Below are 22,380 nucleotides of genomic sequence, written 5' to 3'. Positions count from 1 at the left end.
GTATTTTGTTCTGTAACTAGTTTCTTAATATTTACCAGTTTTGTCTTCATGACTGCAACAGCCTCAGATATCCTCTAGCCATGGGCTTTATTTTATATTTCATGACAGTCAGTCAGTCACATGTCACTTTTGCGATACTATAGACACTTGGCTTAGGTTTTTACCAGCTTTAGCAGTTGTGTACCATCAAATTTTGATACTTAAGTGCTCACTTAAGATCTTCACTTAGTTTTTGAGCATTTCTAAAACCACAGATATTGGAATATTCTGCTGGAATTTCCCATTTAGTTTGAGTACTGCCACATTGTTCCAAATAAATCCATGGATAAAACTATACAGTGTCTATAATCAGTTGTAAACAGTTGTAAATCATAAGAAATACACAGCAAAGAAAAACTGTAATATGATTTCATGAGGTAATCTTCATATATTTGCTAATGCTACAGTTAAATGGGTTACCAAGAAATATATTAATTTTTATGTTTTTTAAATATTCACAGGAGATACCTGATTTTTTAGTACCTTACTGGGAAATGGTAGAAAATACGTATATGAATACTATCAAAAGTATACTTAGATGTCTAAGGGATGAGCAGCATTCCGTGATTTATTACTTAGCAGATGTTAGGTAAGTAGAAATAGCAGCTAATTACAGTAATATTAGTATTTCCCTCAAGTATGCATCTTTTAACTCCAAAATAATTTTACCATAATTTACAGAAAAAAATTCCAAGATTATTTGAAGCATCCTGATATTAAGCAGGAGTTTGTATCTCTGTGGCAATCAGATTTTAATTCAATTCCTGATGACCTGCGAGAAGATGAGGAAGCAAAAGCAGAACTACACCAAAGAGTTACTGTAAGTAAATGTCAAAAGTTAAATTATTTCATGGTATATAGAGCATAGAATCATAGACTAGTTAAGAGTGGAAGGGATCTTAAAATCATCAAGTTCCAATCTCCCTTCCATGGGCAGGGACAGCTCATACTAAACCATGTCACCCAAGGCTTCATCCAACCTGGCCTTGAACACCACCAGGGATGGAGTGTTCTCAACTTCCTTGGGCAACCCATTTCAGTGCCTCACCACCCTCACAGTAAAGAACTTCTTCCTTATATCCAATCTAAACTTCCCCCATTTAAGTTTTAACCCATTACCCTTGTCCTATCACTACAGTCGCTAATAAGGAGTCCCTTTCCAGCATCCTTATAGGCACCCTGGAAGGCTTCTATGCGTTCTCCACGCAGCCTTCTTTTCTCCAGGCTGAACAGCCCCAACTTTCTCAGTCTGTCTTCATACAGGAGGTGCTCCAACCCCCTGATCATCCTTGTGGCCCTCCTCTGGACTTGTTCCAGCAGTTCCATGTCCTTCTTATGTTGTCTGAGTTGGAAGCTGCCAGTTGTGAATCCTGAAAAACAAATTTCTTTGATATCAGCTGGAAAATATAAAAATCCACCCCATTTTGTGGTTTGTAAAAAATTCCTCAGAGGGCTACAGCCTAAAGGGTTTGGGAAACCAAACTTGGGAAGCCAAACCATGGCTTTGGGATCATGATCCAGCCTCAGAATCGCTGTTGATAAAATATACTTGAGCAGCCCATCTCTGTTAATTTGTCTTTCAGTAATTTCTCCAGTTTCTGTCTTACTCCATTGCTATCATCCAACATAGTCAGTCACTATGGGTTAGGCCCCACTGCTTGTCTTATTCCATATAGAAAAGGACACATGCATCCATTTTTTCTTTTTTTTTCACCACCTTATTACAAGGAAGCCGATCCATTTAACACTCTTCTCTTCCTGCTGCCTCTTGTTACACAGAAGTCTGTCACACCATTTCCATGCAGAGATGGCAGTGGGGAACAGAATGGTTGCGTGCAAGTTGTATGCTTAATAGATCTTCAGTGCTGTCAGTAAGCTACATAGTGCTGCTATTAGATCTAGTTTACTGGTTGAAGAGCCCTTAGTTATGAAGAGCATTGAAGAAAAAATTGCATGAAGTTATCCAAATTAATTGGAAGAATACTGAAACTCTGACATACTCGGAATTTTTCTAATAATTTTCCCCTTTCAGTTTTCTTATAAGTGTATTAGTTAGAAAACAATTCAAGTGGGAAATTGTTGGTGCAGTTGAGAGCTTAGCTATTCACATTCTTGTATCTTTGTCTAGTTTAGGTAGATCTCTGCCTGAGGTAAGCAAAACAGCCTACACATTCATGTCATACCTTTGTATTATTCTCTCTGGCACGTTTGTAAAGCTACTTTCTGTCAGCTTTCTGTAAGCACATGACTTGTTGATCAGTGTTTCACATTTATAACAATAAAGAAAAAGCCACAAATGGGAAGATGCCTTATGCACAGAGAAAAAAATGTTTTTTTAATAATAAATATGAAAAAGGTATTTAAGTTTTATTTCATAGTTATTTCTCATATTTGATTTTGTGTTTTAGGACCTAAGAGATCTTCTTTGGGATATCTGTGATAACCGAAGGGAAGAAGCAGAGCAAGAACATGCTGATATCATGAATGATGGCTGGTTACCAGATCATAGGGGGATTGCAGTGAACCATTTCTTATCACTTATGCAGGTATGGATCTACTATGTAGTCTGCAGTGGGTGAGGACAATGACTTAGGTTTGGAGGACTTAAGTAATCCACAGAGCAATTTCATATGGTTGGATCCAAATAAGTGAGGCATGGAGAATTAGATAAGCAAATGTTCATGCCTCCTCTGAATTTATCTGGAAAGCTAAAAGACAAAATGTAGACATTCATACATTTAACTGTTTGGCAGGCAGAGAAGTTTAAGAAAAACACTACTGCTTTAGTCCAAGCCTTCAAGCTTTTAATTGGTAGCGTATAGTGTTATTTTTGCAGTTTTACCAGTCCAGCGAATCATCTGAGATTTGTAACATATATGTTAGAGCTGTTTATCGTTCTGTGGTTATATTGACATCTACTCTTAATTTACACATTCCATCATTCAGTGTAGACCCACTTGCTGTTAAGGTTGTTCTGTGTTTCCCGTATCACAAAATTATTGTAACTTTACCAATGTGGCTTGAAATTTTACCTACAGACTGGAAAAAAAAAAAAAATGCAAGGCATGGTTTTGATTATGTGATGTTATTTGTTGCTCTTAAGAAAACCTGTTCTAATATGACCCAGCTTTCACATCTCTAATTTAAAGTTTTCAAGAGACCATCTTCAATTAGTTGGTTCTCCGCTCGCCCACATGAAGTCTTTCCTCTCATTCAGCCTGATGTGGATTACTTCAGGTGCTGAAGTAAAGTAAGATTCCCCTGTGACTGCTGTTCTAGGTGCATAAATTCAATTTAGGGCTGAACTGAACTGGAATAGACCAGTCTAGACTAGACGGACTTTTCTGTAAACTCAGTGACCATTGAGTGAAAGTTTTGGCAATTTTAAAGAAGACAATGAAAACAGTACTTTAAACACATGCCATATGAAGCTACTTTAGCTGAAAAATCAGGCCTAAGCATCTTAGGGTAGGCTTCCTGCCCTTTAATTCTCAGTGTTATTTTTAATAAACAAGGGAACCACTCTCTTATCTCATGAGTGTTGTGGTAATTTAACATTTCTGAAGTAGTCAGTTGCTAGCGTAAGGAAATCATTAACTCTATTCATAAGAGTCTAAATAACACCCTAAATAAAGACTTAAGGCCACCAACTTTAGAGAAGTCAAAATATCAAGTAACTGCAGACTAAACCATATTCATTCTGTAATTACAATATTTATAAGACCAAGTATTTAAAAATGTATCTTGAATTATATGCATAAGGGAGCCGAAAGTAATATTGCTGAGCTTAAATCTTTAATTTTTCAACTTTTATATTCTTATTTAATTTTGCAATCCTAATTCTCTTGTAGCAGAATTTCATGGACACGTATGATGTGGTACAGAGTAGATTCACTATGAATCTAATTTTATCTGGCTTGTGTGGATATGCAGACTAACCATTTAAAAGTACAAATACATGTATTAAACATATAGAAGTTTAATAAAGTAAAATGGGAAGGAAAACATTTCTAATTTCTTTAGTTAGCATATACTCCTAAAATAAAGGAGCTATTAATGCTAAAATGACAGAACTAAAACTCTAGTAACTAAATCTTTATGTTATGGTTTTGTTCGAGCAACAGCCAAAAATAGGCTGCTTTGGTGCTGAGCTCTCCATCTGTGGGTTTTTCTGTGGGAAGTTACATATATTCCCCAGGTGTCTTTTGTTACTGTGTGAACACATAGATTTTTACAGATGCCGTTTATCAGATTTCTTTCCATCTTTCCGTGTACACACAATTATACTAGAAGATATTTTCTCCTTAACTTATGGATAAGTGCTGGTTTACACCACAAAGGTTTTATCCTTCATTTTGTGAATGTGGTTTTGTGCATTTTCCCATGAATATTTAGCACTGTTTTGTCAGTTAGAAGCTAACGCCGTACTGTATCAATAAATCAAAACCTGACAGGTGTGAAATGTTTTTTGAATCTTCTTCCAAGATGATTCGTTTAAAGATCTTCGAGACACTTAGGTGTGTAAAGTCTGTTGATTTCTTTGGCCCAGAAAATATCTATTGCTTTTAAAATTTTCTCCATCTTGTAACCCTTTGTGTGTTATGCTGTTAAGGATTTTATTTCTTTTGAACAAAAAGATCTATATAATTTATTGATGTTAGCGTACTTACTATTATAGAAATATGTATAGGAAAATATGTTTTAATTAAATTTAATGCATCAAACATTATTTTTGTAAATAATTTTTCCTGTTCTAGCAACTAAAGAGTTTTATTAATCCTTAAAACTACCAGTGTGAAGACATTATAGATGCAAATAGAAGTATTTTGAATGCACTATAAATTTTCAAATAGGGTTGTGTTCCTCTCCCTCACACTCCTAAGATTTAGAATCACGTCTGCTATTGTGCATTTAAAAATGTAGCAGAAGTTCTGTCGTGTTTGAATTGCAGTATTTCTATCCTTTTTTTTTTTTTTTTTTTTTTTTTTGAGGTTGAAGTGGATCGTTTTCAAGATACAAAGAGACTTCTTCACGATTATTATAGAGCAATGGAAGGAAAAATCCCAACAGAGTACAGTCAAGATTTTACTAGGATCCCATTGCTGGATATTACGGATTTAGAGCAAAAGGAAGATCAAAACAACTCAAGAAGGTAGAAATACATTATTAAATTATACAAATATGAACAAATATAATGTACTGATAGTTTTGTGGGTGTATGGGGAAATACATGTGTGTGTATTATAAAGGATGGGAAATAAGAATTTTTAAGTAGGGATTATAGTAAATTCATGAGTCTTGAATCATCATATATGTTTAGTTTATAGATTTTTTACTGATTTACCTATGTCATTTTCATTAACGCATTTCAGAATTATAAAACATTTTAAAAGATGCCTTAGAAAGACATCTGGTGTAGAAAATTTTTCTACTTCCTCTGTGTTGCTGATAATTTTCAGCATAATCTTCTCATAAGTAAGTTAAATATTATTACAGAACTTTAAAATGTTTAAAAATAGGTAATTAAATTGGTTACGTAATGAAAAATATAAATCAAAGGAGTCTTCAAAGATGCATGCTATATTAGAAGTTAAAGCCATACCATAAAATCATTTCACAATATAAAAAATGCTGTCAATAATGACACCTGCTTTTTTTAAAATACTTGCAGTTCATTTAGAAACTGAGTAACGATGCTGTGCTTCTAGCACATGTGGAATATGTCAGCAGATCGGACAATCATTTGGCATAGTTTTATCTGTCTATTACTATTCCTTATCTTCTGTAGTTAAACTAGACATTTTTCTTGTCATCTATGTATTTAACCACTTTTGGTCATAAGGAAGTTCATCCGTTTTCTGTTGGTATGGCGAATTTTGAAAATAGTATTCTCATTCTCTAAGCATATTCTCCAATGTTGTTATAAATTAATGCTTTTTTAATAAAGGGTAATGCCTTATATTTAATTTTTAAGGATTCCTCTAGTTTCTTGGAAAGTACCTGTACCAGAAGTACTTATTACCAAGTCAAAAACCAAGGGATCTCTGCAGAAGAGTACTAAGGATGATAATTCTGAAAATGGAGTGGCTACTGTTAGAAAAGATGAAAGTCTTATTATTGATACATGGCAAACAACAGCAACAACAGTATCGAATATGGTAGGAATGTTTTTCCATTTTACATGTATTTACTGAAATATTTCTGCATCAGACCCTGAAAGCCTCCCATTCAGTAGGCAGCCTAAACAGACAGCCTTCTCACTGTATATCTCAATTTCAAGCCTCTTGCTCCACCACTGGCATTTCCATTAAATCTGTTTGTGTTTCTACGAGGAAAATGTTGGAATTGTATATTATCAGCACCCCTATTTATAACTGGCCCAATCATTTCATTACTGAAATATTTTGAATGTTGACTTTATATGTCCGTTTCTTCCATGATAAATTCTCCCATTATCTCTCAGTAGAAGCACAAGAAGAGGGACAAGTTTTATTCTGTGATGCAGTGTTTGCTCAAACCTTTCACAACTTCAAAGGCTATGGTTACATTGGTTTTTATGTATAGCTAAAAGTAAATTAAGTTGGCTTTTCAAATGGTTGGTTTCTAGGTTCACTTTTTCTCTCTTTGATCATTTTAGTGTAAGCAAATATCTGCACCCTTACAGTGTAACTGTAGTCTTGCTTTGAATACTGTTGAATCTTGCATTTCTCACTTTTTCCCAAAGTACAGGTAATGGGTTACAAGAATTAAAACCACTATCTCTGTCTTGCATTTTTGCTGTAGAATTTTATATTTGATTCGTCAAAAATTAATCAATTTTATTAGGTAATATGTTCAGTTCTTGGCCCCTCACTAAAAGACAGAAACTGAGATGCTGGAGCAGGTCCATAGAAGGGCAATAAAGCTGGTGAAGTGTTTGGAGCACAAGCTTGGTGGGGAATGACTGGGGGAGCTGGGAGTGTTTAGTCTGGAGAAAAGAAGACTTAAGGGGTCCTTATCACCTCAAAGGAGGATAGAGTGAGGAGGTGGCTTGTCTCTTCTTCCAAGTAACAAGAGATAGGACAAGAGGTAATGGCCTCAAGCTGCACCATGGGAGGTTTAAATTGGATATTAGGAAAAATTTCTTCACCGAGATGGTAGTCGGGAATTGGAACAGGCTTCCAAGGGAAGTGGTGGAATCGCTGTCCCTGGAAGTGTTCAGAAACTGTGTAGACGAGGCCCTTAGTGACATGGTTTAGTGGTGGACTTTGCAGTCCTGGGGTAGAGGTTGGAGTTGATGGTCTTCAAGGTCTTTTTCAGCCTAGCTGATTCTATGATTCTGTGATTCTATGATGTCTCCTTTGTTTTATTTAAGCACTTTCAGAAAGTATCGGCTATTTGAATCAGTACTTGCACAATGTTAATACTATGTACTTTACTATGTGTGACTATGGTGTCAAGGTAACAGCTGAAATACAGTTTAGAGAAACTGAAGAAGAAGAAGAAGGTCAGCAGCTAAATCTGAAATCTTCAAAGCCATCAAGCAAAGCTACCAAAGATTCCAAAAAGCAATCTCCAAAAAAAGCTCCTAAGAAGAAAGGTATTTGAAATGCAGAACTTGTTTTAGGAGTGCTTGAAATTGCTGAAATGTAAATATATTAATAATACAGAAAAAAAGACAGCCAAGGCATTTCTTTTGGATTTAATTTCTCTTTTGAAATGTCCAATGAATGTGACATATAAATATGAAAAGCTGATAGTGATAAAGCAGTGTGGAGGCTTTTGAAAGACAATTGCATTTATTTAATTATATTAATGATTATTATGTGATTACTATGTGCAAATTGTGATTATTATATAAAATAAATATTCTAAATAGAACCTAGAAAGTAAAGATTATTTTTTCTCTATGTGCTGTTTTGGAATTGAATAGTTAGAACTGGTTCATAAAATTAAATAAAATTCCATTAAATTCCGTCTACTTTCCAGCCATAAGTCAGATATTAAAAGTACAGGAATAGAGAGGATAAATTATCAAATACCTCAAGGTATTCTGAAATTAATTTGTCAGCCATGTAGTAGCATGGATCTGTCAATGTCCATCATTATTATATGTAATTGTAACATACTGTAAATAATGTAAAATTTAATGGCGTATATAGTCCTAAACCCCAGGCTCCCATAGGGGTAAATCTTGCTCATAGGCCTGGCAAGAATCTGTCCAACGAGGTGAGAATGCAAAGTTAAACTGCAAAAGAGAAGCAGACCTTAAAAAACTATCTCTTTAACCTAACAATCCAGGAAGGAATTCTGGCATGTGATGCTATTTACATATTTTTTCATAAATAATTCCTTAAGCATGTACTGCTTTAAGTAACTTCTTCTTTCTGCAAAATGTCATAGCTCCAGCAGGAAGCAAGACTAGTAGCCTGTGCCTAAGCCTTGGATTTTTTGTAAAGACATTCTACACAGCAAAAGAGGGGCTTAAGCCCTGTGGATGTGAGGGAAGCCTGCAATTCAGGGACTTAATTTCCAAGTCAGAAAGCTGCCACTGAGAGTTGTTATGCATAAAGCAGTCTTGGTGGTGTTTTGTTTTTTTTTCTTTGAAAGGCATTTGATTCCGTGCTCTCTGGTTGATTCTTCTCATAATAGGGTGAACAAGTATAGCCACATAGATGCCTAATTTGTGGCCCACAGGAATCCTAATGTGTGCTTAGCATCTCAATCCAGCCAAGAGAGTATCAGATTTTCAGATTTCTAGAACAACTTTGTAATAAAAAGCCAGCAGCTATCACCTAGTATATGCTAAGTGGTTAGGTTGGGGTTTGTGGATTGCTTCTTGGAACTACATTTATTGTTCAGACCTAGATGCCTTACAGTTCTTTCACAAACCTATAAAGTGAAAGAACTGCAACTAGAACTCAGCTGTGCACTCCTCATGGTAGAGGATGAAGTATCAACTGATGTATTTGTAATTAAAGTATCGATTTTGGTTTCATGACAAACACAGTATTACAATGGTCCTTCTGTAACAGAAGAGTTGCCTAGGATACAGCTATAGGCTAGTAACTGCACGATACAAATTATCACATGTGATTTTATCACTTTGAGATTTGACCATTTGCTTTATGTTGACCTGTATCACACAGATTTTGGGTTTTTTTCTTTTTTTTTTTTTTTTTTTTTTGTAACATTTCCGTCTCTTCTTCTTTTAGGACAAAGCAGTTACAAATATTTGAATATTTTGAGTAACAGTCGGTGTTGTGACTGCAGAATTTCATGCAATCTTTGAAAAGTCTATAAAATACCTTTACAATGTCTGTTGATAGGTGTGTAAGTTAAAACAAGCTGCAAAAGCAGCTAACAGAATGGTTTAAAAAAAGCATGAAATAACATACCTCTTTTTTTTTCCCTGACATGATTTTTTTTAAATAGCATTATTATTTCACTGCTTTGATGGCAGCCAATGACATTTAATACTATAGTATTTTTACTACAGTTTGCTAAACATGAATTTGCTCCAGAAGAAACAGATCTCAATAGGAAGAGGTTTATTTATGTGCTGGTTATGATAAATCAGTAGATTTTAGGATCAAAGAGGACATTCTGACCATCTAGGATCACAACAGAGGCCCACCTGCTCATTCATGATTTTCTATTAAAAAATACATTTTAGGATGTAGTTTAACCAATTTTAATACAGTTGTATGTGCTGAAGTAATTTTATGTAGTATTAATCTCAGAATGTCTTGCAAATATCAATTGCAATTGAAGAAATCTGAATACGTTATTTTGACATAAGAGACCTGAGTAATCACATTTGTATTCTCATAAATGGTTACATCAAGTAAGTTGGAAAGTGCCATTTTTCATTTAAAACAATATGCTGTCTTGCAAACGTCTGTGTTTAGATACGCAAGCTTTTTACCAAAGTCCAAAGACTCTGGAGGTCTGTTTTCCTGCAGGGCTATCTTCTACTGCATCTATGAGTGAAGACAGTACAGTTCCTATAAACCCAGAAGAGTTAAAGAAACAAGAACTGGAACTTAAAATAAAGCAAGAATATTTCAGTGCCTTGAAACATGAGGGTATGTTACTCTTTGGTTACTTAGATCAGGGAGTGATGTTATTCCTAATTTAGGTAGTGTCATAGTCAAAACTAGAAACTCTAGGCAAAACGGATAGACAAGTGAAAAAAAAGGGGAGAGAAAGGAGTGCCTGAAGAAATCATGATTTTGGTTTTTTTTTAGGATGGTAGTCATCAGTGATTATGTGTTGAATATATTTAAAATAGAAATGTGTTTTTCATTCTCCTTTTTGTTGTCTTTTTCTTGATTTAATTTAATATAATTTCATTTTCCATGATTAAGCAAGTATTCCTCATGAGAGAGTAAGTTTCACATCAGTGGTTAGCCATTCTTCAGTATTTGACTGAGTTGAATTTGGTATTTGAAATGTTTCGATCTGGGAAAGAATTTGATGGTAATTATATATTTATTAATCCTCTTCTTCCTCATTCCCTCTTCCTCAAGCCGCATAGGATTCAAGCAACAAGACTCAGCTTTTGTTTATTCTTCCAAGCTCCTTTCCAAACAGTCCCTTCAAAAATCTTTGTACTATTCAGTCCTTCTATCTCTTTGTCCATCTTACTGAATAACTTCCAATCTGACTGGTCAATTTCAGCAAAAAGTAGATATCTGAAGCAGAGAAGTCCCAGACTGAAAATGGGCTGATTTTTTTTTTTTTTGTTTAGACTAGAACAAAGAGACCTCTTTCTCACTAAAGAGAAGATAAAACCTGTTAGAGATTGTTTGTCAAGAGTTAGCAAGCCCCTCATCATGTATTTACCCTCATGGCAGGCTAACGTTTGCATAGCACCTACTATGAAAATTAGAGGGCAAACTTCAGTTAATAAACAAAACACATATTCATAAGGCTTCTTAAGGTCCACACAACACCAAATGCTTGTACACCTACCACTTTCAACACTGTTTAATCCAAAAGCATTTTAGGAATAAATTATCTTAAGATTTTAGGATACCTGGTAACTTTGAGGATCTTAATAGTATGAAGATAAATCCTAGTGAGTCATTGGCGCATTTTATGTTCTTGAGTTTGTTTCATTTTCATCTTGTATGTAACAAAAAAGCCAAGATAAGAACTGAAGGAAGACTAAATATGTTGTGATAAGTCATAACTGCACAGACACATAGCTGGCAGATTTGAGGATCATAGTTTCATTTACAACTATGGTAACTGGAGTCTTGAGCTTTTGGTTATCCAGCTACACAGACTAGCAAGTCACTAGTTGTGGGCAGTTGCTAAGTTTTTAATGTTGATTTCATAATCCTTTTACTCTGTTACTGTTAAAAGAGCAGCTTCATGAGTGTGCAATGCCTGCTTCTGAAGATGCAAGAAGACAAAAATTGCTGTACACTTACCTTTTTACCATACTGATAACATCTACTCAAAATACAGAGAAGTCACAAATAAGGCAGCCTTGTATTAAAGAAAAGTGACTAGATAGGCACAGAGCATCTTCTGGTTGCTTAGAAGCTTTACCTTTTGCCATCAAATAAAATAACCCTATTTGAGAACACAATCCATTCTATATTTAAAATTTTGAACTACTGCTATTTCTTGCTCAAAACTGAAAGTGTATACAATTGCATTCTGCTGTGAACTGAAAAACAGCATTAAAAGGACATGCCTTATATTTTTCAGGGTCCATCTTTCTACACTGCCAAAAGAGTTTCAGCCCCAAACCTAAGTATTTTGAAAATTTGGCAGCATATGGAATAAGGATCATAATATAAATAATTTCACAGTCAGGAACTTTGAACTTACTGTACCTATTGCTATATAACATTAATTCGTTAAAAGATTCTGAAGTGTAGGAAGTTAAATACAAAGAAGCCTCATGTTGAATCTGAATTTTCTTTCAGGATTGAAAATGATCTCTAGCTACTCATATTCTTTTCTTATTCTTCTTTTGTAAGGCTTCGAATGTCTTCCAGTGCCTGTTCTGTGTTCACTCAATACATTACCTTAGCTGCCTTTACATCCAGTTGGCATCCTTTTCACTTTGGACGTTGCTGACTTGTTCATATTTCATGTTCTTTTATCTCCTTTTTAAGTATCAGCCTTTTAGAGACAGGTGTTTCTTTGTTTTGTTTTGTTTTTCTCAGTTCTTCCTATTCTGAAAACTAAAAATAATGAAATTCTTAATGGTTTTAAAAGTTACATGTAAATACTCTATGCATAACTTTGGTGGAGGTGAAGTATTTTCTTAGTGCCCATTAACCAAACTCTTTTCTAACCTGAGTTTTAGGTATAGGATAGTTATATGTGGGAAGCTTGGAACAAAACCAGTAAGGTTAATTTTAAAGGGCTGGACTTTAGAAAAAGAAAGCAAACTTTTATTGTGACTATCATACAGAATGATTTAGATGTGTTTTCTTTAAAATTTATCCATAACAGTTTACTCACTAAACTAACAGATTAATCTTCTAGGTCTGTTGCTGTTTAGGGTTAATTTAGTTCAATGTCACTGCCTACTTCAACATCCTCTGCACCTCTGTGATAGTTTCATTAAGGTATTTGTTATTTTGTGAATTCTGATACTTGTAGAAAACACACTTTTGTAAAATACATGGTGCAGTATGGATGATCTGAAAAATAATTCAAGAATATGATCAATTAAGTAAATAACTTACTGCCCAAAGACAGGTCAACATGTTAAACTGTAGGTGCTTAATACTCAGAATTTTTGTCAAATTTTATAAATAGTAATTATTATGACATTCCTGTTTGAACAGAGGCAGCCATAAAATTTCGACTAGAACTTATAAAAGAAAAAGCTTTAGCATTTGTTGAAGAGCTAACAATGAAAGCTGAAGAGGCTTATAAAGATATGGAAGAGTGGCTTGGATCCAGGTTCTTGGCAGAAATGTCCAGGTAATGTATAGCTAATTTTAAACGGGAACCTTTTTTTTCGAACTAGGCTATGCTAGTAAAGATAGTTGTTTATATAAACCTGGAAAAAAATGTATAGAATAATAATTTAATTTAATGAACTGAAAATTAATTTTATCCTAAATATCTGAATGGTAATAATTCATTTCTTGAATGATAAGAAGGTTCTGCTGGCAGCAGTAGAGTTAATTATCAGTTCTACTGGCTTTGTAGTCTACAGATCTAACAGATTTATGAGCATCAGCAAACAACCAGTTATTTCATTTAGTAGAATCCACTGTGTCATTCCAGTGACATTTCTTCACCACTTCAGATTGTGGTGTTATTTGCTTTCCTGTGCTTTACATATGCTTGAAAATACCACTTACTGTTATTATCACCATGTATAATATTTCTCAAAATTATTTCAAGGTCCATTAAAAAAAAAAGTAAATAAGATGTGCTTGTGACTACCATATTTAGGCCATCTGGCATAGAACAACCTATCCATATAATTAAAAGATTTTATTCTCCAAAAGCAAGAGGTCGTTTTGCCTTTTGGAAAACCTTTATTGCGTGTAATAACTTTTGAAGCATAGCTGGGCAGTGCTAGTTGATCCATGTCAGAGCAAGCCAAAGACAAGAGACATGAAATGTAGGATGTGAAGGCTCTAACAGTCAGTAGCTCGAAGAGGGTGTACCTCTGCCTTCCAGGCAGTTTTATTTGCTCTCTTGACAACAACCACTACAAAAGACACAGTATTTACAGAACAGCATGTCCTTTGACCTGACACTCCAGGCCAATAGAAAGCTGACATCTTTCCTTATAAAAATTGTACTCATTACACTTGAAACAGGAATTCATATGCTTCTCCACAAAGCTACTTTAGAAAGTGCTTTGTATGTCTAGGATTTAGAGGCAGAACAGAAGGTAACACATTGAAATAAGACAAAGGATGATTCCAGATGCAATGTATGTGCTCAGGCCCTCTAAAATTTGTGGAGTAAAGAAAGTCTCATAATTTCATATTTTTCAATAAGGTTTCTTCTATGGCTTATTTCTCCCTTTATATGAATTTCTTACCACAGTCAAAAGATTTCTTGCTGCCAGGGGAGAACTATACTTCATAGTGATTTTGCTGAGTACAGAATTCACACAGAGAATTTGTAATTCTTACTTCAGGAAAGCTCTCGAAGTGTAAACACAATAAAATTCGAACCTATGTTACTGACGTTGGCTATAAAAGTACTCACTGTTTTCTACATTTACACTTTCACAGTGTTGAAAAGCTGGTTGAGGTTGCACGACATCATATTGAGAGTTCTAGCAAAATTAAGTATGAAATTATTTTAGAAGAAACAGATTTCTTCATCAGCAATGATGTAAAAGTGTTTCCTGACCCTGCTCCTTCACCACAAGTTCCACATATGGAGACCTCTGGAAGTAGTACTCTGACTATGTCACAACTTACTGCACTTCATAAGCAGTTTCTACAAGTGGCACCTAAAGGTAAGAAAAAGTTTTCCTTTTTGTTTCTGAACGACTGTTAGTTTTCTACTTAAAATTTAAAATAATTACTGGGAGCTACTAAACATTACTTACCAATATTGTTAAAGATTCTGCTAGGTATAAAAGTAAAGTTATAGTGCAGAATATTGAAAATGTGAAATACTAGACTACTTGAAAGCTTTTAATGTCTTTGCTATGGGCTTTGTATCCTCAAGACCAAATACCTTATTTTCCTCAAACTGGTGCCTCCGTAATACGTTTTTAGGAGTAATATGTATCATTCTTACTTCGCTTAAACATGCTAGTCTTTAACTTAAGAATTCATAGGTCAGTGAACAATGAAACTATATTATTTTAAAAGACATTTTTAAAGAAATTAGTATTTTCCTGGAACTATTAAATAGGGTCTTGTATAACTATTAACAATAGTATTCTTCAAGTCAATGTGTACCAGTTGTTTTGGGTGATTTGCAAGTATTCACTCAGATACATATTTTTTTCTTCTTTGTGTGTGTGTATGTTTGTGTGCCTACCCTCTGACTCTGGGAACCTTGGTCTTAGGATGCTTGAAAATATTTTCGTGCAAAACTTACATCTACTGTATAAGTGCTACAAAATAATTTAGATAAGGCAGTTTTAAACTGAGATGGAAAGTTGTTAAACATATTTGCAGAGGGTTTAATTTCTACCAGTGTTTCATATTGTAATTATAATTTTAGTATGATTGCCAACAAGATTGTGAAATACAATGTGTAAATATGTAATTTTGGATCCAACTCATCCAGTTTAATGAGTCCACAAAGGCACAATGAAGTTGAATTTAATTCTTTATTCAGAAATTATTTTCATGTATAATTATGCAGCAATTTAAATTACATTTTGAGCATGATTTTCCTTCAGAGATGCATGTCATCTTATCTATAGATAGTATTGCATATATAATGCCATGTGAAACTAAAAATCTATACATTTGTAATCATTAGGGGTGAAACACATATACCAATTTGACTGTCATTCTGCTTAAAAGGTTTTCTTTTGCTTTTAAGTCATTTATTCATCAAGATACTTAAAACTAAAAAAAAACGTCTAATACAAACACTAGTGTTCTTGACATATTAAAGGCAGAACAACTCTTTTCCTTGTACTTCTGTAATAATTGGCAAGAAATCAAACGAAATCTTTACTTTTATACAATATTGTTGCTTTGATAAAACTGTATTCTCTAAAATGACGCAAGATGACTTGCACAACTGTCCAGAAAGGTAAATACCTTGACTTAGTAGTCACCAGACAGTAGAAGAATGCTGTTGCATGTTCTCTGGGTCAATGGTAAGAAATTATTTTTTAAAATAGGTCCCAAAGAGCATGCTGAGTTAGGACGGGAAGCACAGGCAGCACAAGTCACCTTTAAAATGCTTTCTTCCATTCTCTCACACATTTTAAGACCACGTAAATTATATCCCAGATTTCCTAAGGCAACTACTCCCTTTCATTGTAGAGACTCTGCAGCAAGAGTGGTTTTCTCTCCTAAAACATCAGAAAAAAAATTCACATCCTTCTGTCTCCCCTTGTTGAGGAGAATGCTCAACAGAAAATGTGCACATCCTTAGTAGTTAGTCTCTTACTGAACAACAGAAGGCAAACCGCTAAAGTACTGGGCACACTGGCAGTGAAACTGTGGACAGGAGCTCTAGAGGAGACACAGACTTATCCCTGTCTTGGAAAACCTGTAAAGGGATCTAGATGTGCTGCCAAACATCTTAGTCTTCTAATTCTTACTCACCTGAAAAGTCCTCTGAGCATTCATATTGGAAATCCACAGAAATTAGCATGTGAGGCATAGAGTATAGGGCAAATCTGAACAGAATGAATTTACCAATCTTCTGTGCTATATAAACAGCAAAATTCCTATGGTTGTTCTGAAAATGGACTATTAAGCTTATTTTCTATGACATTATGGAGATTCCATAAAGAAGAATTTTATCTAGCAATCCAAGAAATAAAGGAGTTACAAAGGAGAAAATGTGTTGGAAGAAATAAACATGTGAACAGTTTTCTCACAGGATATTTGGTAAATGTCAAAAGGGTGTGTTTTCATGATGTGTTTAAAAAATTGCCAAAATTAAAGTAAAAAATTGTAGTGTTAATATACTTACAAATTGTTTGGTATTTACCAAAGATATCTTACAGAAATTGTAAACAGTTTTGTGTTTCCTAGGAATTTAAAGTATTAAAGAACTGCTGGCTCATCACAGACAACTTTATTCTATCCTGCACGCTTGGTTCTTCATGGAAACAAATCACATTACTCACCATTCTAAGCACCGATGGACAAAAAATGCAGTTTGTGCTGGACCTTCCTACGTACTGATACAGTCTTTCATTTGATAAGGAAATATTTTAATTATTCTTTTTTTATTCCAAGTAACATTTCCTAAACTCAGTATTTGGGAGTATTTTCATTCACAAATGCAGTATTTGTTAATTTCACTAACTCCTTTGATAAATTTGTTAACAGTGCTTTAAAATACTGGCTCAGGAATGTGCTGCTTTTTTATAGGAAGAACTGTGGCAGGTCTAAAAAGAAGCTACTAACACTTTTTTTCCTTCTTTTCTACAGTATCTTTGGATATGTTCTGCTCTTATCAACAAGATTAAACTAACCATCCATTAGATTTTATCCTCTTTGATTCCCTTTAACATTATTCCTCCTATCATAACATATATTATCAATACAATTTGCACTTAATTTGGAATGGCCTATTTTTCTTCTAAAGTTGATCCAGAGAATGCGGTTTTGGTAATGTTTTGCATTAGCAAACAGATCAAGATTCTATCCCAGAACTTTCTTCTCCATCTTGTGACTCAATTGCACACGAGAATTTTAAATTTTATTCATTTTTTTACAGTCGTCATCTACATGATCCATTCCAGTTCGAATTATAGAACTAAATGGAAATAAACCCCAATTAGGTTTAAAAATCTTCAATATTAAATATACAAAAAATGTTTCCAGTAAAACATAGAGGACAGCCTATGACCAAATTATGTCGCTATTTTCATATCATAGATTTATTAACTAAGTTTTTTTTTGTTGCTAGGTTTGGAATATGCTAGGTAGGCTATTAAAGAGTTCATCGAGTTCTGCTGATACACTACCTTTTAGTAAACTATTTTGTTGAGTGGAATAGTCAGAATTATATGCGGACCTTGAATAATGTCTATAGATTGCGCTTCTCTTCACAGGCATTTTTGTAGAAAGAATTCAAGACCTTATAGTAGTAATCCTCATGATCTGACTTTGATGTTAATAAAGTGAAGTCCATATATGAGCATAGAAATAAGCTCATCATCTCTAACTTCACTTTTCTAAGACTGTATTTCTTTATAATGTGCTTTTTTCAAAACTTGAAAATAACAAAGATTACATTTGTAGACAGAAGTGTCTTTTGCTAGACAAACAATACAGGTAGAAAATGCCTCAGTTTTGGAGATATAAAGCCTTTAATCAGAGATCCAGAATAGATACAATACCTCTTCCTGCAGATAATGAAAAATTTGGTAATTCTACTGATTTAGTTGTACTTACACCTCCTATTATATCGCTTACGAAATCATGTCTGATATTTAATTTCAGAATTCTCTATTTGCCTATAATGTTTAAAAATCTATGTATCCAATTGCTTTTATGAAACATATTTCACATATTTGTATATGTTTTTGTGCATTTGAATGGATATATATCTGAATATTAAGATTCAGTCAGCGTGATGGAAGAACTCTCCTTTCCCCTCATTGCATCTGTGCAGAAGCAACCATACCTTATTCTGTGTAATTCTAAATTTAAAATCCCAATTCTTGCTAATTAGTAAATATTGGTGATATAACAGAATCAGTAATAATTGGTGAATAAATAAAGTGAAAGTCACCTGTAGACGATGATGAGTGTCTCAGTATCTTGGAGGGAATCATATTTTTGAGACTCCCACATTTTTTGTCTAAGGACAGAAGTATCTCATATTAATAGCTCTTAAACTACTAAAACTAGATTAATATAATTCAGCCTCATGGTTTCTTTCACTCATTCATCCCTTACAGTGTTGCTATAAGGTGCATAACTTGCATAGATAATCATCCAAACTTCAAGTCAGGAATTGCTATGGACTTATTTTTCTCGGTGAAAATTGAGCAGAGTAGGAATGTTTAAATGTTTTAGTAAATTTTGATGAAAATGAGATAAAATGGTAAAATAACTATCTCTAGTACAGGTTTACTATTGCTTCATATTTTGTCATAGAATCATAGAAAGATAGAATAGTTAGGGTTGGAAAGGACCTGAAGATCTTCTAGTTCCAACCCCCCTGCCATGGGCAGGGACACCTCACACTAAACCATGTCACCCAAGTCTCTGTCTTGAACACTGCCTGGCCTTGAACACTGCCACGGATGGAACATACACAGTTTCCCTGGGCAAACCATTCCAGTGCCTCACCACCCTTACAGTAAAGAACTTCCTCCTTATATCAAATCTAAACTTCCCCCTTCAAATTTTAACCCATTATCCCTTGTTCTGTCACTACAGTTCCTAATGAAGAGTCCATCCCCAGCATCCCTATAGGCCCCTTTCAGATACTGGAAGGCTGCTCTGAGGTCTCCAAGCAGCCTTCTCTTCTCCAGGCTGAACAGCCCCAACTTTCTCAGCCTGTCTTCATACGGGAGGTGCTCCAGTCCCCTGATCATCCTCGTGGCCCTCCTCTGGACTTGTTCCAACAGTTCCATGTCCTTTTTATGCTGAGGACACCAGAACTGCACACAATACTGCAAGTGAGGTCTCATGAGAGCAGAGTAGAGAGGCAGGATCATCTCCTTTGACCTGCTGTTCACACTCCTTTTAGAATTGTAGAATCACAGACTAGTTAGGGGTGGAAGGGACCTTAAGATCATCTAGTTCCAACCCGCCTGCCATGGACAGGGACAACTCACACTCTACTGTGTCATCCAAGGCTCCGTCCAACCTGGCCTTGAGCACTGCCAGGGATGGAGCATTCACAACTTCCGTGGGCAACCCATTCCAGTGCCTCACCACCTTTTGATGCAGCCCAGGATACAGTTGGCTTTTTGGGCTGCTAGCACACACTGAAGCCAGCTCATGTTAAGTTTCTGGTCAAACAATGCCCCAAGTTCTTCTCCGCAGGGCTGCTCTGAATCTCTTCTCTGCCCATCTGTCATCTGTGTAAATTTATAATCTGAATCTTTATTCTAGTTCTTTGATTTAGGGAATTTTTTTCATACAGCGCCTGCTGACTGGTTTAGCTGAAGAAATTGTGTCTTTTGTATATCTGTGCCTTATAACTGAAGCATGTTTATTGCTTTTTTATCCTTGTGTCCCTTTAGATGTCACAGTCCTTGTTCACAGGGCATATGTCTAGTGTATGCTTATGCTGCTGTCATTCTTAAATGCTCTCATTTGAATGTTAAATTTCTGTTTTCAGTTTCAGTAGTGTTCACAATCTTAATTTCTTCATTAAGGTGTTTTGGTTTGGTTTTTTTCATATTTATTTATTATGTCTCTGGACTGCTTATGTAAACATAAGTGCTTGTCTATGTCACCTTGTGTATCACTGAATGATACTTTAAAAAAAAAGGAAACCAATTCTACTTTGTGTAGCTTTTTCTACATTAGTTTTCCTTTTGATTTCACTGACAAACTTTTATGTGAAAAAGAGGTCTCTTCACAAGAAGTGCAGGCTTGCTTCCTTTTGTATTCTGTGTTCTTTCACTCGTGCCATTGCAACAAATCACACCTTTTCCTCCTACTAGTCCATCTTGTGTTTCTTTCTGTGTTTGTTAGTCTCATTTAAAAGCAAAACAAAATAAAACAAAACAAAACAAAAAAAGCAACCCTTCCCCCCCCCCCAAAACAAAACAAAACAAACCCCAAACACCAAACCAAAAAAACCCCATGTCATCTTACCTCCATGTTTTGCCTGCATATCTAGGGTGCACTGGATGTTGTGTGTGGTCTGGAACTGAGATTAGGCTGATTTATGCATGTTGGCCATAGAGTGGATAAAAGCTGGACATCTCCCTGTTTTTTCCTCAGCATGAGTGTTATAAGGATCTTTCTGCTGTATCTTGGAGCAGATCTGAAAGCAATGTATAAGACCTTCATAACTCTAGCTTACTGACAAAATTGGTTCAAATGTGCCATTCTAAAATTATCAGTGAGGGAGAACTGGCAGACAGACAAATTGATGTAGGGATACACAGGCAACACAACTGCATACCCTTAATTACTTAGGTAAGCATGGTAAGAGTATACTTGAGAGGGGATTTGTAATGAGTATAATCATAGTTTAGATGGGTTAAAGAGATGATCTGATGATTCATGACTCTTAGCTATGTACTTACAGTTTTCACACACTGTAAGATATGCTGTCTTTCTAAAGGTGCATATAACTGATCACTTATTTTACACATTTTTACACACAATGTCCCAAACGTCTTTTTCTAAGGTTTAAATCCTTGAGTTTTGAAATGAAAAAATTCAAAACTTGAAAAAGGTGGTATCATTGGAGGTCCATTTTACCGGGAATCTCATCCCTGACAGTGCCTCACAGAATCTGCTCCAATCCCCATTTTTCTAATCAACAGCAAACTTCTACAGGTGCCCATACACCTCAAGAAGCAGTGATCACTGCACAGGTGGTTTCTTTTCCCTTTCACACTCTGACTTCTGCAGTTGCAGATCCATTATTCTTATCCCTCCACTCACCCTTTGTCACCTTTCTTGAAGTTTTCTGGGTGCCTGATATTAGAGAAGATTTTAATCTTTACCATATGTTAAGAATGCTTCTCCTCTCTTTTTGGTCCTGGGTATGGTACTTCAGCATGTGTCAGGAAAAGCTTCTGTATTTAGTTGTTTCTGCTGTCCATGTGAATCACATCTGCTACCTCAAATTTAAAGTTGTTTAGAAGAATCTCTCATAATGGAAATGTATTTAAACTGCAAATTCCTAGTGTTTTTTCATAATGGCCTTTCAGGATGTTCAGAATAGAATGGGGCAGGCAAACTGTCATTTTTATGACAAGGGGAACAAATAGTTCTCGCATTGTCTAATGCATATATGAAAATTTACCTTTTGTAAAACAGAAAAGAGTGTGGTATAAAGACTCTCTTAAGACCTTTTAATGCATCAGAAATGACATTTCTTTCCGTGATTAGCTGAATGTAACTATTAATTTTGTCTCTTCATGTATGCATTGCAATAAGGAGGGGTGTGAGTCAGATTGTTTTTAGGTCATTTGCTCAGTGCTTTTCTTCTGCTATTTCCCTATCAATAGATTTCTTGTTGTATTGCCTTAGTCCTGTATGGAATTTATCTTAATTATTTGACTGCTTTCTTTGCAAAGTATACCTTATGGCAACAGTATACAAAAAGAACCATCAAATTACTTTCAAAAGCAAAAAATTCACTAGCTCTAGGGATGGAATTTTCAAAAAAGTCAGCTTATGGTATTCACTCCTACAAAATACAAGAATGACCATCTTGAGAACAATTTGTGAGATTAAAGTTGAGAACAATCTCAATACTTTGAGAATGTTTCAAATCTTAAGAACAAAATGTGAAGCTTCTCAAAGCATTAATAAAATCATTCTGTGGATATATATATAAAATAATTCTGTATATATCCTGTATATATCCATATATATATATAATTTTTTTTAAGAAGAGCTGGTCAGCTACACATGCCATAGAACATCTTAATGCATTTTGTGACACGTATAGGATTACGTGTTTATGGACTTGCTCTACGTTAACTTTCCTGTTAATGTCAGGTGTTGTGGGCATTGTAACAGGTTTGCGACTTCAGTAATATGTTCTGCAGACATCCTG

The 22,380-nt window shown here is 34.9% G+C and overlaps 1 protein-coding gene across 1 annotated transcript in view; it reads left to right on the top strand.

Moving 5' to 3' along the window:
• Window positions 1-22,380, top strand: part of SPEF2 (sperm flagellar 2) — a 64,163-nt gene that overhangs the window by 39,092 nt on the left and 2,691 nt on the right. Inside the window, 9 exon segments of the mRNA XM_065663877.1 lie at window positions 501-628; window positions 721-859; window positions 2,448-2,585; window positions 5,031-5,191; window positions 6,014-6,197; window positions 7,480-7,618; window positions 9,984-10,106; window positions 12,837-12,975; window positions 14,253-14,482. Coding sequence (XP_065519949.1) covers window positions 501-628; window positions 721-859; window positions 2,448-2,585; window positions 5,031-5,191; window positions 6,014-6,197; window positions 7,480-7,618; window positions 9,984-10,106; window positions 12,837-12,975; window positions 14,253-14,482 — 1,381 coding nt within the window.

Source organism: Lathamus discolor, chromosome Z, assembly GCF_037157495.1.
Source record: "Lathamus discolor isolate bLatDis1 chromosome Z, bLatDis1.hap1, whole genome shotgun sequence".
NCBI classification, from domain to species: domain Eukaryota; kingdom Metazoa; phylum Chordata; class Aves; order Psittaciformes; family Psittacidae; genus Lathamus; species Lathamus discolor.
Note: the sequence above shows the minus strand (reverse complement) of the source record. Positions and strands in the feature narration are given on the sequence as shown.